Source organism: Entelurus aequoreus, linkage group LG08, assembly GCF_033978785.1.
Source record: "Entelurus aequoreus isolate RoL-2023_Sb linkage group LG08, RoL_Eaeq_v1.1, whole genome shotgun sequence".
Lineage (NCBI taxonomy): Eukaryota > Metazoa > Chordata > Actinopteri > Syngnathiformes > Syngnathidae > Entelurus > Entelurus aequoreus.
In genome coordinates, this window is record NC_084738.1 from 46,725,651 (window position 1) to 46,741,663 (window position 16,013).

The 16,013-nt window shown below is 39.4% G+C and overlaps 2 protein-coding genes across 5 annotated transcripts in view; one reads left to right on the plus strand and one right to left on the minus strand.

Moving 5' to 3' along the window:
- LOC133655962 (coiled-coil domain-containing protein 106-like) overlaps nucleotides 1-16,013 on the plus strand; it is a 33,980-nt gene that overhangs the window by 8,099 nt on the left and 9,868 nt on the right. For 2 of the 4 annotated variants that reach the window (XM_062056641.1, XM_062056644.1), the window contains exons 1-3: nucleotides 10,011-10,156; nucleotides 13,030-13,128; nucleotides 13,271-13,462. In XM_062056641.1, coding sequence (XP_061912625.1) covers nucleotides 10,117-10,156; nucleotides 13,030-13,128; nucleotides 13,271-13,462 — 331 coding nt within the window. In that variant the 5' untranslated portion in view covers nucleotides 10,011-10,116. Of the gene's footprint in view, nucleotides 1-9,925; nucleotides 10,157-13,029; nucleotides 13,129-13,270; nucleotides 13,463-16,013 lie in introns of those variants that run through there. The other 2 variants (XM_062056642.1, XM_062056643.1) reach the window with 2 other exon arrangements.
- Nucleotides 1,367-9,918, minus strand: tmem238a (transmembrane protein 238a). Its single transcript, XM_062056646.1, has 3 exons — nucleotides 9,762-9,918; nucleotides 5,459-5,638; nucleotides 1,367-1,668 (listed from the first exon to the last, which is right to left on the minus strand). Exons 2-3 carry the CDS (start codon nucleotides 5,607-5,609, stop codon nucleotides 1,505-1,507), a joined length of 315 nt encoding a protein of 104 aa, XP_061912630.1. The 5' UTR covers nucleotides 5,610-5,638; nucleotides 9,762-9,918; the 3' UTR covers nucleotides 1,367-1,504.

A 16,013-nucleotide genomic window follows, 5' to 3' on the forward strand; every position in this document is an offset into this window, starting at 1 on the left:
TTTGGGACTGGATTAATTTATGATATTAAAGCACAAAAAAATGCCGGGTTGGGTTTTTTGTTTTAAATAAGGTCGACATTTGCGGGTGTCCCCACATCTGCGGCCCCCTCCAAGGTTTCTCATTACGCCCATTGGGTTGAGTTTTTCCTTGCCCTGATGTGGGATCTGAGCCGAGGATGTTGTTGTGGCTTGTGCAGCCCTTTGAGACACTCGTGATTTAGGGCTATATAAATAAACTTTGATTGATTGATTTACTTTAGAGCAGTTGTTCTCAAACTTTTTTCATCAACTACCACCCCATATCTTGGGATAATCACATGACAACCACTCCAAAATGTTGCCTATGTCATGGTACCTCTCCTTAAGAATATTTTGAGATAAGAGCTGTCCCTCAGCTAGTTGTTATGCTTTATGTTGCACGCAATATTTCTGATAGCTACAGCAGAGGTTCTCAAACTTTTCACCAAGTACCACATCAGAAAACTATTGGTTTTGCAAGTACCACCATAATGACCAACATTGAAATACAGTAGCATAATAGACCTGAGTATTCATTAAAACAAGGCAGAGGTTTCGTTCAATGAGTATATTTAATATTTTTAGCCTATGTGACCTTACATACAGTTTGAACAGTAACACTGTGTTTGAATATTTTATTAAGTGATTCTTTGGCGTTCCACACCTTGACAACCAAGTACCCCGTCCTTTTACTTGAAGTACAAACGGATTCCTATGGGTTAAAATGTTTAAGTTTGGGTTATATATTTAATTGTGTATGATAGTTGACTTCTAGTATTATGGGATGTATGAGGACAGTGGCCTAAGAAGAAATGGCCGCTGTAATCCACCGTAAAAATACACCTGATGGAGTGATGCAGTACCCTTTGACCTTCCTGCAGGCAAGGACTTAGCCTTCTAAATCCGGCAGGTGAGAGCAAGTAGCTTAACATGGCGGCTGGCTGCTGATCAGCGCCATCTGCGCTCCACGCAGCAGCGGACTTCCCGCCCGGTCGGTGCATGATGGGAAAACTTGTCGCTGACAAAAAGCTCCCCGTCGTCAACTTCAGCTTAAAGACTTCTCAGGAAGGGAATCCTCTGGTTGGAGAGAAAAGACAAGATAGAGAGAGCGAGGCGGCCAAGGTGGTGAGCTGAGGCGGCCTAAAGAGGATTTGGCAGCGGAACAAAACAAAGGAGCGAATGGAAAATCCGCCTCCCTCACCTCTACCCATTGGGCAGGAGTCTTGTCACGTCTCCAAGACCAGACTTTGAGAAAGCTATTTTGGAAAAGCAACGTTCAATCTAATTGGAATCAAGTCTCATCAGGCACACGAAACATGTCAGCACCAACAAGAAACGCCACCAGTGATCCATAAAAGACGCAGATATCTGCGTACAAAAATGCTTTTATTTTGCCACCGTGAAAAACAAAAGTGTCGCAGTAGAAATGTGTGTGGCCATCAATAAGGAGGAGAAGAACACTTGACTGAAGCGGAAGCCCCTCCCATCAGCGGGGGCTCCTGTAGGAGAGGATCTTGCGGCTGAGGTTGCGAGCCAGGCGGTCCACGGCGCTGTTGATGTGTCCCAGCTCCTTTTTGGACGTCAGGCCCTCCATGTTGCCGCTGTACCACAGCACCCAGCCCCACAACGACATCAGCACCAGGAGTGCACCTTCACACACAAACACACACACACACACACACACACACATTACCATCATGCGTGTATGACGACAGGTCTTGACTGATTGAGAAGTTTGTTGACATCTTAAAGGCCTACTGAAATTAGATTTTCTTATTTAAACGGGGATAGCAGATCCATTCTATGTGTCATACTTGATCATTTCGCGATATTGCCATATTTTTGCTGAAAGGATTTAGTAGAGAACATCGACGATAAAGTTTGCAACTTTTGGTCGCTGATAAAAAAGCCTTGCCTGTACCGGAAGTAACGTGACGTCACAGGCTGTGGAGCTCCTCACATCTGCACATTGTTTACAATCATGGCCAGAAGCAGCGAGAGCGATTTGGACCGAGAAAGCGACGATTTCCCAATTAAATTGAGCGAAGATGAAAGATTTGTGGATGAGGAAAGTGAGAGTGAAGGACTAGAGGGCAGTGGAAACGATTCAGATAGGGAAGATGCTGTGAGAGGCGAGTGGGACCTGATATTCAGCTGGGAATGACTAAAACAGTAAATAAACACAAGACATACACTACCGTTCAAAAGTTTGGGGTCACATTGATATGTCCTTATTTTTGAAGGAAAAGCACTGTACTTTTCAATGAAGATAACTTTAAACTAGTCTTAACTTTAAAGAAATACACTCTATACATTGCTAATGTGGTAAATGACTATTCTAACCGCAAATGTCTGGTTTTTGGTGCAATATCTACATAGGTGTATAGAAGCCCATTTCCAGCAACTATCACTCCAGTGTTCTAATGGTACGATGTGTTTGCTCAGTGGCTCAGAAGGCTAATTGATGATTAGAAAACCCTTGTGCAATCATGTTCACACATCTGAAAACAGTTTAGCTCATTACAGAAGCTACAAACTGACCTTCCTTTGAGCTAAGGCTGCAGCTAACGATTATTTTTCTATCGATTAATCGGTTAATCTATAGATTATTTTTTCGATTAATCTATAGATTATTTTTCCTTTTACCGATTATTTATTTATTCAAAATGAAGATGAAAAAATAAATGTAGGCCAGTTTTTTCGAAAGGCATGGCTTTTATTTACAAAAAAAAAGAAGTATGGCCACTCAGTCAACATTGACAACAACATGACTAAATATTCTGTAACAATGTAAACATTTAAAACTTTTAACCTTTAACAAAATTAAAAGTAGCTTATTTGCTTTTTAATGTGCAAATATAAAAGTCAACATCCAGTGCAAATCTTAATATTCTGCAATAGTATAAGCATTTCAAAAGTAAAAGTATTGCTTATTTTGCTTTAAAATGTGCAAAAATAAAGATAAACATCCAATACAAAAAAGTGTAAAACGAAATATTCTGTAACAACAGTGTAAACATTTCAACAAAAGTGAAAGTATTGCTTATTTGCTAAAATGTGCAAAAATAAAGATAAACATCCAATACAAAAAAATGCCAATCTAAATATTCTGGAGCACTGTAAACATTAAGTATTGCTTTTAAAATGTGCAAAATAAATATCCAGTCCAACACAGTACACAATAACCAATTCCACTCATTCCAGTGAGTGACTAACAGTTGTAATGAAGAAAGGTTAGCATGTCTACATGCTCTGCTTCTTTTCTTGTTTACAATATTCCCAGCAGCTGAAAATAGGCGCTCAGAAGGGGTCGATGTGGCTGGAACTGAGAGGTATTTAGCCTTCACCTCAAGCCAGGACTGCGAGTGAGCTGAGCTGCAGTTTAAGTTTCTAGAAGGTCAACGGGCTCATAGTGATGTTACTAGTAGTTGACTGGGAGGTGTTTATTATCATTTGGGGAGAGTCCGCTGCCTGATGCTCACCTGCTAAACACCTATCTGCTCCACGCTGAAGCGCTGACTACATGCGCTCTGAATACGCACTGCTGATTGGCTGATAATGCTTCGTGTGTACCAATCAGATGGTTGTGTGGGTGGGACAATGCTGCGTGCTGAGACAGAGGCAGGAGCGAAGCAGCTTGTTAAGACTTTAGCAGCTAAAGTTAGCTTTAGCTTAGAAACTCGTTCGGTACACCCCCGTACCGAACCGAAAGCCCCGTACCGAAACGGTTCAATACAAAACACGTACCGTTACACCCCTAGCAGATACAAATGACACATTCATGTTTTTGTGTAATGATGACAACGTATGCTCACGCGGACGATTGACTAGTTGATGGTTGATGGTTTTCTTTTCAAATGTTCGTTCATAGCCGTTGTGCTGCTATGATAGGCCATTTACGCTCGACACAGTTTGCATTCAACAACATTATTAGGCTGTATATTGAAATACTTCCACACTTTTGACGACTTTTGGCGTGATTTTTCCCCCTCGCTCGCATAGTCTGCTTTGATTGTCTGCTTTGCGCTTCGCCATGACGGTAGTGTGACGTAAATATGCGACGCGTCGACGCACAAAAACGGCGTCAACGTATTTACGTAACCGATGACGTCGACTATGTCGACGCGTCGTTTCAGCCTTACTTTGAGCAGATTGAGTTTCTGGAGCATCACATTTGTGGGGTCAATTAAACGCTCAAAATGGCCAGAAAAAGAGAACTTTCATCTGAAACTCGACAGTCTATTCTTGTTCTTAGAAATGAAGGCTATTCCACAAAATTGTTTGGGTGACCCCAAACTTTTGAACGGTAGTGTATATATACTCTATTAGACACAACACAACCAGGCTTATATTTAATATGCCACAAATTAATCCCGCATATAACCATATAACCCACCAATACAAATCAAACACCCGCACAACACACTCAATCCCACAGCCCAAAGTACCGTTCACCTCCGCAAAGTTCATACAGCACATATATTTCCCCAAAGTTACGTACGTGACATGCACATAGCGGCACGCACGTACGGGCAAGCGATCAAATGTTTGGAAGCCGCAGCTGCGTACTCACGGTACCGCGTATCCAACTCAAAGTCCTCCTGGTAAGAGTCTCTGTTGTCCCATCTCCACAAGCATGTGTATCCAACTCAAAGTCCTCCTGATAAGAGTCTCTGTTGTCCCAGGCCAATGGTAAAGCTTGTCCCAGGCCAATGGTAAAGCTTGACTGTCATCGTTCGGGAATGTAAACAATGAAACACCGGCTACGTGTTTGTGTTGCTGCAGCCGGCTGCTAATACACCGCTTCCCACCTACAGCTTTCTCCTTTGCTATCTCCATTGTTCATTAAACAAATTACAAAAGATTCACCAACACAGATGTCCAGAATACTGTGGAATTTTGTGATGAAAACAGACGACTTAATAGCTGGTCACAATGGTGTCCCAAAATGTCCGCTACAATCCGTGACGTCACGCGCAAACGTCATCATACAGAGACGTTTTCAGCAGGATATTTCGCGGGAAATTTTAAATTGCACTTTACTAATCTAACCTGGCCGTATTGGCATGTGTTGCAATGTTAAGATTTCATCATTGATATATAAACTATCAGACTGCGTGGTCGGTAGTAGTGGGTTTCAGTACGCCTTTAAAGAATAGAATCCATGTAATGCTTTAAAAAGGCAAATGGATGGCACAAAAAGCCAAAAGGCTTGTTTCCATTGTGGTCCATTAAATATTCATCACATTTGATACATTCAATAATAAAAGATATATAACCTGTAACATGTATATAAAAAATTACGTCAAAAAATGGATAAATGATGTACATATACACAGTATACATGTCAGGTGATTTGAAAAACAATATATACAAAAAATGGGGGGCGGGGGCATGTATATACACTATGTACATGGACAACATGACAATGACAACATACCAGTATAGACGAGCAGATCTCCAAAATCTCGGCCTTTGATTTCCAGATGGGCAAAGACCCCCAGCAACAAGGCGGTGCCCCCCAGGACGTCCAAGAAGACAGCGAAGGCCAGAGCCACCTTGCAGTGGGACAGACCTCCACACAGCCCCATTGTGACCGCTAGATAGGGGAGGGAGTTCCCTAAAAAAATAAAACAATTCAAATCACACTTTGACTTTCCTAATCCTGTTCAATCTCAGTAAATTATTTGCCATCATGATTCAAATTATTTTTGCACAAATGCAATGAGATTGTCCGAATGACATATGAGCAAACACTGTTTTAATGTTTTACTTAGATGTACAGTAGAGGCCAAAAGTTTGGACACACCTCATTCAATGGGGTTTCCTTATTTTCATGACTATTTACATTGTAGATTGTCACTGAAGGCATCAAAACTATGAATGAACACATGTGGAGTTACCATATTTTTCGGACTATAAGTCGCAGTTTTTTTCATTGTTTGGCCGTGGGTTCAACTTATACTCAGGAGCGACTTATGTGTGAAATTAACACATTACCGTAAAATATCAAATAATATTATTTAGCTCATTCACGTAAGAGACTAGACGTATAAGATTTCATCGGATTTAGCGATTAGGAGTGACAAATTGTTGGGTAAACGTATAGCATGTTCTATATCAGGGGTCGGGAACCTTTTTGGCTGAGAGAGCCATGAAAGCCAAATATTTTAAAAATGTATTTCCGTGAGCCATTTAATATTTTTTAACACTGATTACAACTAAATGCGTGCATTTTTAAGTAAGACCAACATTTTCAAAGTATAATAAGTCTCTTATTCTTTTTAATAACATTATTATTCTTAAGGTAACCAATAATAAATAAATTACCTCTTACCATTAATGTGACTTATGGTGCTGCATGGTTTTGCTGATGGCTTTGTAGTCTGGTTGGTATATGGTTATTTTTAACACTGTGATTACCAGCGAAATTATTGATTACTTATCGTGTTAAGCAATGTCAGATAAGATTTATCCGAGAGCCAGATGCAGTCATCAAAAGAGCCACATCTGGCTCGAGAGCCATAGGTTCCCTACCCGTGTTCTATATGTTATAGTTATTTGAATGACTCTTACCATAATATGTTACGTTAACATACCAGGCACGTTCTCAGTTGGTTATTTATGCGTCATATAACGTACACTTATTCAGCCTGTTGTTCACTATTCTTTATTTATTTTAAATTGCCTTTCAAATGTCTATTCTTGGTGTTGGGTTTTATCAAATAAATTTCCCCAAAAAATACGACTTATACTCCAGTGCGACTTATATGTGCGCTTCATTCACTAATTGTTTTACAAAAAAGATCAATTAGAATAATACACAATGTTGGATATAGAAAACATACAAACCCTTTATTTATTAAATCACAAATATTGAAATTCAATAATTTGGTGCATTTGTAAATAGCTAAAATTATGTATAAAGCAAACTATGACCTGCTACCCAAGACTGTAAAACAATTCTTCTCAACAAAAGACGAGAAATATAACCTTAGAGGAAAATCTAATTTAAAATATTTGTATGCTCGTACAACACTTAAAACTTTTAGCATATCAGTATTTGGAATTTAATTATGGAATGGATTAACCAAAGAAATCAAACAAAGCACCAATATGATTCACTTTAAGAGACTGTTCAAACTACAAGTATTCACAAAGAACAGAGAACAAGAATTATGATGAACATCTTGAACCCTTTTTTTTTTTTTATTGAGACAAAGATTATTTATGTATTTAATATTTGTTTGCGTACTATGGTCCATCCATCCATCCATCCATCCATCTTCTTCCGCTTATCCGAGGTCGAGTCGCGGGGGCAGCAGCCTAAGCAGGGAAACCCAGACTTCCCTCTCCCCAGCCACTTCGTCCAGCTCCTCCCGGGGGATCCCGAGGCGTTCCCAGGCCAGCCGGGAGAGATAGTCTTCCCAACGTGTCCTGGGTCTTCCCCGTGGCCTCCTACCGGTCGGACGTGCCTGAAACACCTCCCTAGGGAGGCGTTCGGGTGGCATCCTGACCAGATGCCCCAACCACCTCATCTGGCTCCTCTTGATGTGGAGGAGCAGCAGCTTTACTTTGAGCTCCTCCCGGATGACAGAGCTTCTTACCCTATCTCTAAGGGAGAGCCCCGCCACCCGGCGGAGGAAACTCATTTCGGCCGCTTGTACCCGTGATCTTGTCCTTTCTGTCATAATCCAAAGCTCATGACCATAGGTGAGGATGGGAACGTAGATCGACCGGTAAATTGAGAGCTTTGCCTTCCGACTCAGCTTCTTTTTCACCACAACGGATCGATACAGCGTCCGCATTACTGCAGACGCCGCACCATTCCGCCTGTCGACCTCACCATCCACTCTTCCCTCACTCGTGAACAAGACTCCGAGGTACTTGAACTCCTCCACTTGGAGCAAGATCTCCTCCCCAACCCAGAGATGGCACTCCACCCTTTTCCGGGCGAGAACCATGGACTCGGACTTGGAGGTGCTGATTCCCATCCCAGTCGCTTCACACTCGGCTGTGAACCGATATAAATTGCTATGGTATTAAAAGGGGTAGGATTAAATAAGATCATCTTCTTCCTACTCCTTTTCGGATGTGCTGTAATGAAACTGGAAATATGTGATGCATTATATTGTATTGTATGCATGCTCAAAATAAACTGAAACTGAACTGAACTGAATTTAAAGGCCTACTGAAATGAATTTTTTTTTATTTAAACGGGGATAGCAGGTCCATTCTATGTGTCATACTTGATCATTTCGCGATATTGCCATATTTTTGCTGAAAGGATTTAGTAGAGAACATCGACGATAAAGTTCTCAACTTTTGGTCCCTGATAAAAAAAGCCTTCCCTGTACCGGAAGTAGCGTGACGTCACAGGTTGAAAGGCTCCTCACATTTCCCCATTGTTTACAATGCAGCGAGAGCGATTCGGACCGAGAAAGCGACGATTACCCCATTAATTTGAGCGAGGATGAAAGATTTGTGGATGAGGAACGTGAGAGTGAAGGACTAGAGTGCAGTGCAGGACGTATCTTTTTTCGCTCTGACCGTAACTTAGGTACAAGGGTTCATTGGATTACACACTTTCTCCTTTTTCTATTGTGGATCACGGATTTGTATTTTAAACCACCTCGGATACTATATCCTCTTGAAAATGAGAGTCGAGAACGCGGAATGGACATTCACATTGACTTTTATCTCCACTACAATACATCGGCGAAGCTCTTTAACTAAGGAGCTAACGTGATAGCACATCGGGCTTAAATGCAGATAGAAACAAAAGTAATAAACCCCTGACTGGAAGGATAGACAGAAAATCAGCAATACTATTAAACCATGGACATGTAACTACACGGTTAATGCTTTCCAGGCTGGCGAAGCTTAACAATGCTGTTGCTAACGACACCATTGAAGCTAACTTAGCAACGGGACCTCACAGAGCTATGCTAAAAACATTAGCTATCCACCTACGCCAGCCCTCATCTGCTCATCAACACCCGTGCTCACCTGCGTTCCAGCGATCGACGGAGCGACGATCATAGATGCGGTCGGCGGCCCGGAGACGGAGGAAGTCAAGGTGAGGTCGGCGGCTAGCGCGTCTGCTATCCATCTAAAAGTCCTCCAGGTTGTGTTGCTGTAGTCCGCCGCTAATACACAGATCCCACCTACAGCTTTCTTCTTTGCAGTCTTCATTGTTCATTAAACAAATTGCAAAAGATTCACCAACACAGATGTCCAGAATACTGTGGAATTTTGAGATGAAAACAGAGCTTTTTGTATTGGATTCAATGGGGTCCGAATACTTCCGTTTCAACGATTGACGTCACGCGCATACGTCATCATACATAGACGTTTTCAACCGGAAGTTTAGCGGGAAATTTAAAATTGCACTTTATAAGTTAACCCGGCCGTATTGGCATGTGTTGCAATGTTAAGATTTCATCATTGATATATAAACTATCAGACTGCGTGGTCGGTAGTAGTGGGTTTCAGAAGGCCTTTAAACCTTTAATGATATCATACGCAACAAAACATGAAAGCATACATCATTTATATTGTCTATAATAATGTATTTATATGTATTTTAAATGATAAAAGGCATCAAGCAAACTCAAAATAATATAAACATAAAATGATACAGCCACGTTCACATAACCAAAGTTTGGACTTTAAAAAGAGCGTTTCTGAGTTTAAAAGTGTACTTCACTTCATCTGTATGTGGGGGAAAAAAAGTGACTTACTTGCTGTTGTTGTTTAGTCAACGACACAAACCAGTCCTTTAAAGATTTTCCTACTTTTTTCTCTTCGCCATTTTTCTTTCACTTCCGTATTTGTCGTCCACGCTCACCTCACTGCTCCGCCCATACGTGACGTATTTCCGGTGGTTCAAACATGCGCGCGCTTACTTACCTTTCACGAGCGCTCAGCCACTTCCGGTAGAAGCTAGGCTGTGGTGCGCAGGCGCGACGAGGCCACCACCTGTGCGCAGCGGTCTTATAATCAGGTAATTGTGCTGCGTGGGCTGGGCTGTGTTACAAGAATATTAACGTCAGCGAGGGACAACTTTCATTTGCGTTATTAAGCGTCTTTAGCACAATGAATCCCGCCAGCAGCACAGATGATGCAAACAAGCCAGGTAACAAAAACAAGATACATTTAATGGGAGACTTTTTAAACCGCTTCTGAGACGAAACGGCGTCATTAGCAATTAGCAATAACGCTACCACCTCACTAATCACTAGTAGTGACACATTTATCACTTAATCAACTACGAAATAGACTCTAAATGATATTGGTAGACTGTAGGGCTGCGTTATGGCTAATTTATTTAGTCGTTTTTGCTCATGAGAAAAAGGATTTTGCCGATATCACGGTAGTATTGATACCTGGTCGATACCAAATTGATGCGTTCCCAAAAATATCTATATTCATGTTTCTGGTGTTGTTTTTACGCACATATTTACTGTAAATACACTGTAGTTTCAATTGTATTGAGCAGGTTCTCGGACACAGGCAGTCAAAACGCCAATTAAATTGAAGACTATAAAAATGGCACCCATAACCTCCCTGCTTGGCACTCAGCAACAAAGGGTTGGAGTTGGGGGTTAAATCACCAAAATGATTCCCGGGCGCGGCGCCACTGCTGCCCACTGCTCCCCAAGGGGATGGGACAAATGCAGAGGACAAATTTCACCACATCTAGTGTGTGTGTGACAATCATTGGTACTTTAATCTTAATCTTAATAAGAGCCATTACGAGTTGTACTTATTTTCCATTGATTGATTGATAGATAGAAACTTTTATTAATAGATTGCACAGTACAGTACATATCCCGTACAATTGACCTCTAAATGGTAACACCCGAATAAGTTTTTCAACCTGTTTAAATCGAGGTCCACGTAAATCAATTTACTATTTACTTAATTTTATTTTAAATGACAACAGTTAATATTTTGATAACGTCTGCTCGATTCACAATTTATTATTTTGTTGGAATTGTGCATCAATAATATTAGACTTAGACTTCCTTTTCTTGTCATTCAAATTTAAACTTTACAGTACAGATAAGAACAAAAAATATTTGCATTAGCTCATGGTAGTGCAGGATAAAAGAGCAATAAGGTGCAGATATAAATAAATAGATTACTGTACAGATACATATATTGCACTTTTGCATATGCATCCAGGTTTATGGATGCATGTTATATTGTCTTTATATTCCAGCGAGTTAATCAGTTTTTTCGGGGGGAATTGAGGGAAATATTTTGATGCGTTCAAGAGTCTGATGGCCTGAGGGAAGAAGCTGTTACAGAACCTGCAGGTTCTGCTGCGGAGGCTGCAGAACTTTAATATATCATCTATATTAAATCACTATTCTTATATTTCTAAAATCAAGCTCAAGACCTACCGTTTTAATTTTGCGTTCAATAACATTCTTATTCAGCTCATAATTTCATAAAATGTTTACTTCCTTGATTATTTAGTATTTATTTGCTTTTATACTACGTCAATGTATTTATTTGTATATATTTTTTACCTACATATTTATGTAATATTGATACATTTTATAAATTATATTGCATCATACTAATATATTTTTTTCATTTCATTTTATCCTCTTATTTGAGTTATTTTCAGTGTTTCCTCAGTGGAAGCCTTCTGCACCGGGGGCTCTGATGTCCCGCGGCTGCGAAGGCTCTGGCTCATCGGTTTCTCGTTGTGGCCTGTCATCATGCAGCTCCTGGTGCACTCGGCTCCCTAAGATAGTGTTTTCTCACCTGGTTCCTCCGTGCTCAGCCACATATGTTTTTACATGGCTTTTATAATGTGTGTACGTGTCATGGAGGGAAACGGGGGTGGTTTTTTGGGTGGGGGGGAACTGACAGTTTGAGCCTGGAATTATTTGTTTATTAAATGTTTTTAAATGTAAAGCACTTTGTGCTACATTTTATATGTATGAAAAGCGCTAACAAATAAAATGTGTTTGATATAATTTGTTAAGAAATAAGTGTGTTCATACATACAGTACAGGCCAAAAGTTTGGACACAACTCCTCATTCAATGCGTTTTCTTTACTTTCAGGACTATTTACATTGTATATTGTCAATGAAGGCATCAAAACTATGAATGAACACATGTGGAGTTATGTACTTAACAAAAAAAGGTGAAATAACTGAAAACATGTTTTGTATTCCATCCATCCATCCATCTTCTTCCGCTTATCCGAGGTCGGGTCGCGGGGGCAGCAGCCTAAGCTTTTGTTTTGTATTCTAGTTTCTTCAAAATAGCCACTCTTTGCACTGATTACTGCTTTGCACACTCTTGGCATTCTCTGGATGAGCTTCAAGCACACCTGTGAAGGGAAAACCATTTCAGGTGACTACCTCTAGAAGCTCATCAAGAGAATGCCAAAAGTGCAAAAAAGTAATCAGAGCAAAGGGTGGCTATTTTGAAGAAACTAGAATACAAAACACGTTTTCAGTTATTTCATCTTTTTTTGTTAAGTATACAACTCCACGTGTTCATTCATAGTTTTGATGCCTTCAGTGACAATCTACAATGTAAATAGTCATGAAAATAAAGAAAACACATTGAATGAGGTGCAGTATGTCCAAACTTTTGTCCCTGTACTGTATATATACACATTTTTTAGATGTAAATCATTTCATTATTTAATAATGATATTTTATATAATACTGACCCTGTATTCATTGGTATTTGGTTCATAATACTCGTATTAGACTGTGGCATGTTGAATCGCTGACGATGAAGATTGCTCTTTTCCAATAATAATCATTATCATGCTCAGTTATGTTTATTATTGTGCTCACATCATACTGAGAGCAGTTTCTGATATTTGGCGAGAAGCAGCTGTACAAGCACAATAATAAACAAATTGTTCAGTGAGTACCTGTCAATCAAAAGTCAGCACTGTTAATATTATTATAATTAGATAGTCTTTTTTTAATGATGTCTTTTTGTGTCCATGCACTACACGCCTCCTGCAGAAGAAGGTTTGTACATGGGGTCCTACGAGGTTTCTTTCCCCCCAACGGAGACTATGGAGAGGCCCACCTCCTACCACCAAGGTCAACAGATGATGGACGGTACGCCTGTCAATCATGTTGACAGCGGTCTTATTACTGCCGCATTATTGATGGCTCACAGCGTCCATTGTTGTTTATCATTCTGACAATGGACACAATTACATTACAGCTACTCCATCCCTGCTCATGTTCTTTCTCGCAGAGCCCGCCATGCAGGAGCCTTCCCCATTGCAGTACAGCCCCTTCATCCTGGTCTCCAACCTGCGAGCGCACCTCTACGTGGCACTGGAGAAGAACGCCTGGCTGCAGAAGCGCGTCGAAGAGCTGGAGGAAGAGCGCAACTTCCTGCGCTGCCAGCTGGATCGTTTCATTGTCAGCATGTGGAGTCACGAGGGTGAGCCAGTGGGGCGGGGCTTTATGCTTCTGATTCCGATACTGATCATCCATTAGTGAGATCAGCCGATACCAATACCAGTCACATGTATTAACTACATTTTTTTATGTATTTATAGAGAGTACTATTGACAGTTTGACAATATCAACACAATATTTAAAATAGTTCGTTAAGGTATTCAATTACATACAATTGTTTCAGCAAACTAAAATCAGTGGTACACAATAACTAAAAAAAAAAACATAAACTCCTATTATCAACCAGTCTTCCCTCGTCACATTGCACTTCAAATATTGCAGCTTTACTACATTGCAGATTTTTTGGGTGTATTTTTTTCAAGCATATTCCATAATGTTTTTGTCCTAAATTAAGCAATTTCAAGCATAACAATGGCTAAATTTAAAAATATTAATACTACTATGGTGTTGGCCATTTTAGGACATCCAAGCCAATCAGAGCGTGCTGTTCAGTGTCCTGTCCACTGATTGGCTCAGCCTGAGGCAGCATTACTATATTGGATAACAAAGCATGTAAAGGTATCTAGAGGGTTCACATGATGTTGAAAAACACATTTAGAAGGTCACAAAGAGGTTTTTTATGCTGTAGCTATACAAATATTTGATTTATAATTAATAATATCTACTTGCCAAAAATTCCTTTATCTGGAACCAATCAACAGCATTAAACAAGGGAGGACTATACTCATAAGGAAGGTTCCAATCAGGATTTTATGCTGCCAATTCTGATACAGATTATCCATAAGTGAGGTTGGCTGCTACCAATACAGATCAAATGTATTAACTGTAACTTTTTTATATTTATTTATAGTGACTGCTATTGATAGTTGAACAATATAACACCATAAAAAAGGATAAGGTTGTCTGCAGTTGATTTCCTGCTACAAATATTAGTGTCATCTACAATTCATGTCTGCAGTTGTTTTTTTGGTGTGAAGTTCCTATTTTGTTTCATTATATACCTATAGATGTTCCTGTTGTTCAAAAATGTTTGCTAGCAACATCAAGTTTCAGTATATGCTTTTGAGCCAACCAGAACTCAAAAGGGTTGAAGAATAATTTCCTTCACCACAGTTTTGTTTTATCCCTGACTTTATTACCTTTATGAACCACTTCTTTAGGGACTCTATAAAAACTCTTTCCTGACTCTCTATTTGAACGACTGGAACACCCAAGAACTTGTTGACCATCATGTGAATTAAGCCGTGGCGCAGAAACACAGATGTGATGTCATATGCAACCAAGCAATTCTAAGATTAAATTAATTAATTTTTGTCCTCAAAGTTTTACAGACAATACCCCATAATGACAATGTGAAATTTATTTATTTTAAACATTTGCAAATGTATTAAAATAAAAGTTGTATTATTTTTATTCACATCATTTTCTCAATACTTTGTTGATGCACATTTGGTAACAATTACAGCCTCAAGTCTTTTTGAATATGATGCCACAAGCTTGGCACACCTATCTTAGAGCAGTTTCGCCCTCTTTGCAGCACCTCTCAAGCTCTGTCAGATTGGATGGGAAGGGTTGTCTTTCATCCAGGATGTCTCTGTACATTTAAGGCTGCAGCTAACGATTATTTTTCTATCGATTAATCTATAGATTATTTTTTCGATTAATCGGTTAATCTATAGATTATTTTTTTCGATTAATCTATAGATTATTTTTCCTTTTACCGATTATTTTTTTATTCAAAATGAAGATGAAAAAATAAATGTAGGCCCGTTTTTTCAAAAGGCATGGCTTTTATTTACAAAAAAAAGAAGTATGGCCACTCAGTCAACATTGACAACAACATGACTAAATATTCTGTAACAATGTAAACATTTAAAACTTTTAACATTTAACAAAATTAAAAGTAGCTTATTTGCTTTTTAATGTGCAAATATAAAAGTCAACATCCAGTGCAAATCTTAATATTCTGCAATAGTATAAGCATTTCAAAAGTAAAAGTATTGCTTATTTTACTTTAAAATGTGCAAAAATAAAGATAAACATCCAGTACAAAAAAAGTGCAAAACAAAATATTCTGTAACAACAGTGTAAACATTTCAACAAAAGTGAAAGTATTGCTTATTTGCTAAAATGTGCAAAAAATAAAGATAAACATCCAATACAAAAAAGTGCCAATCTAAATATTCTGGAGCACTGTAAACATTAAGTATGGCTTTTAAAATGTGCAAAATAAACATCCAGTCCAACACAGTACACAATAACCAATTCTACTCATTCCAGTGAGTGACTAACAGTTGTAATGAAGAAAGGTTAGCATGTGTACATGTTTGGTTCTTTTCTTGTTTACAATATTCCCAGCAGCTGAAAATAGGCGCTCAGAAGGGGTCGATGTGGCTGGAACTGAGAGCTAATTAGCCTTCACCTCAAACCAGGACTGCGAGTGAGCTGAGCTGCAGTTTATATTTCTAGAAGGTCAACGGGCTCATAGTGATGTTACTAGTAGTTGACTGGGAGGTGTTTATTATCATTTGGGGAGAGTCCGCTGCCTGATGCTCACCTGCTAAACACCTATC

Coding starts and splice junctions, on each gene's coding strand:
- tmem238a (XM_062056646.1), bottom strand. CDS start 5,609: ATGGGGCTGTGTGGAGGTCTGTCCCACTGCAAGGTGGCTCTGGCCTTC. Junction 1,669..5,458: donor AGATCTGCTCGTCTATACTG/GTATGTTGTCAT, acceptor TTGTGTGTGAAG/GTGCACTCCTGGTGCTGATG.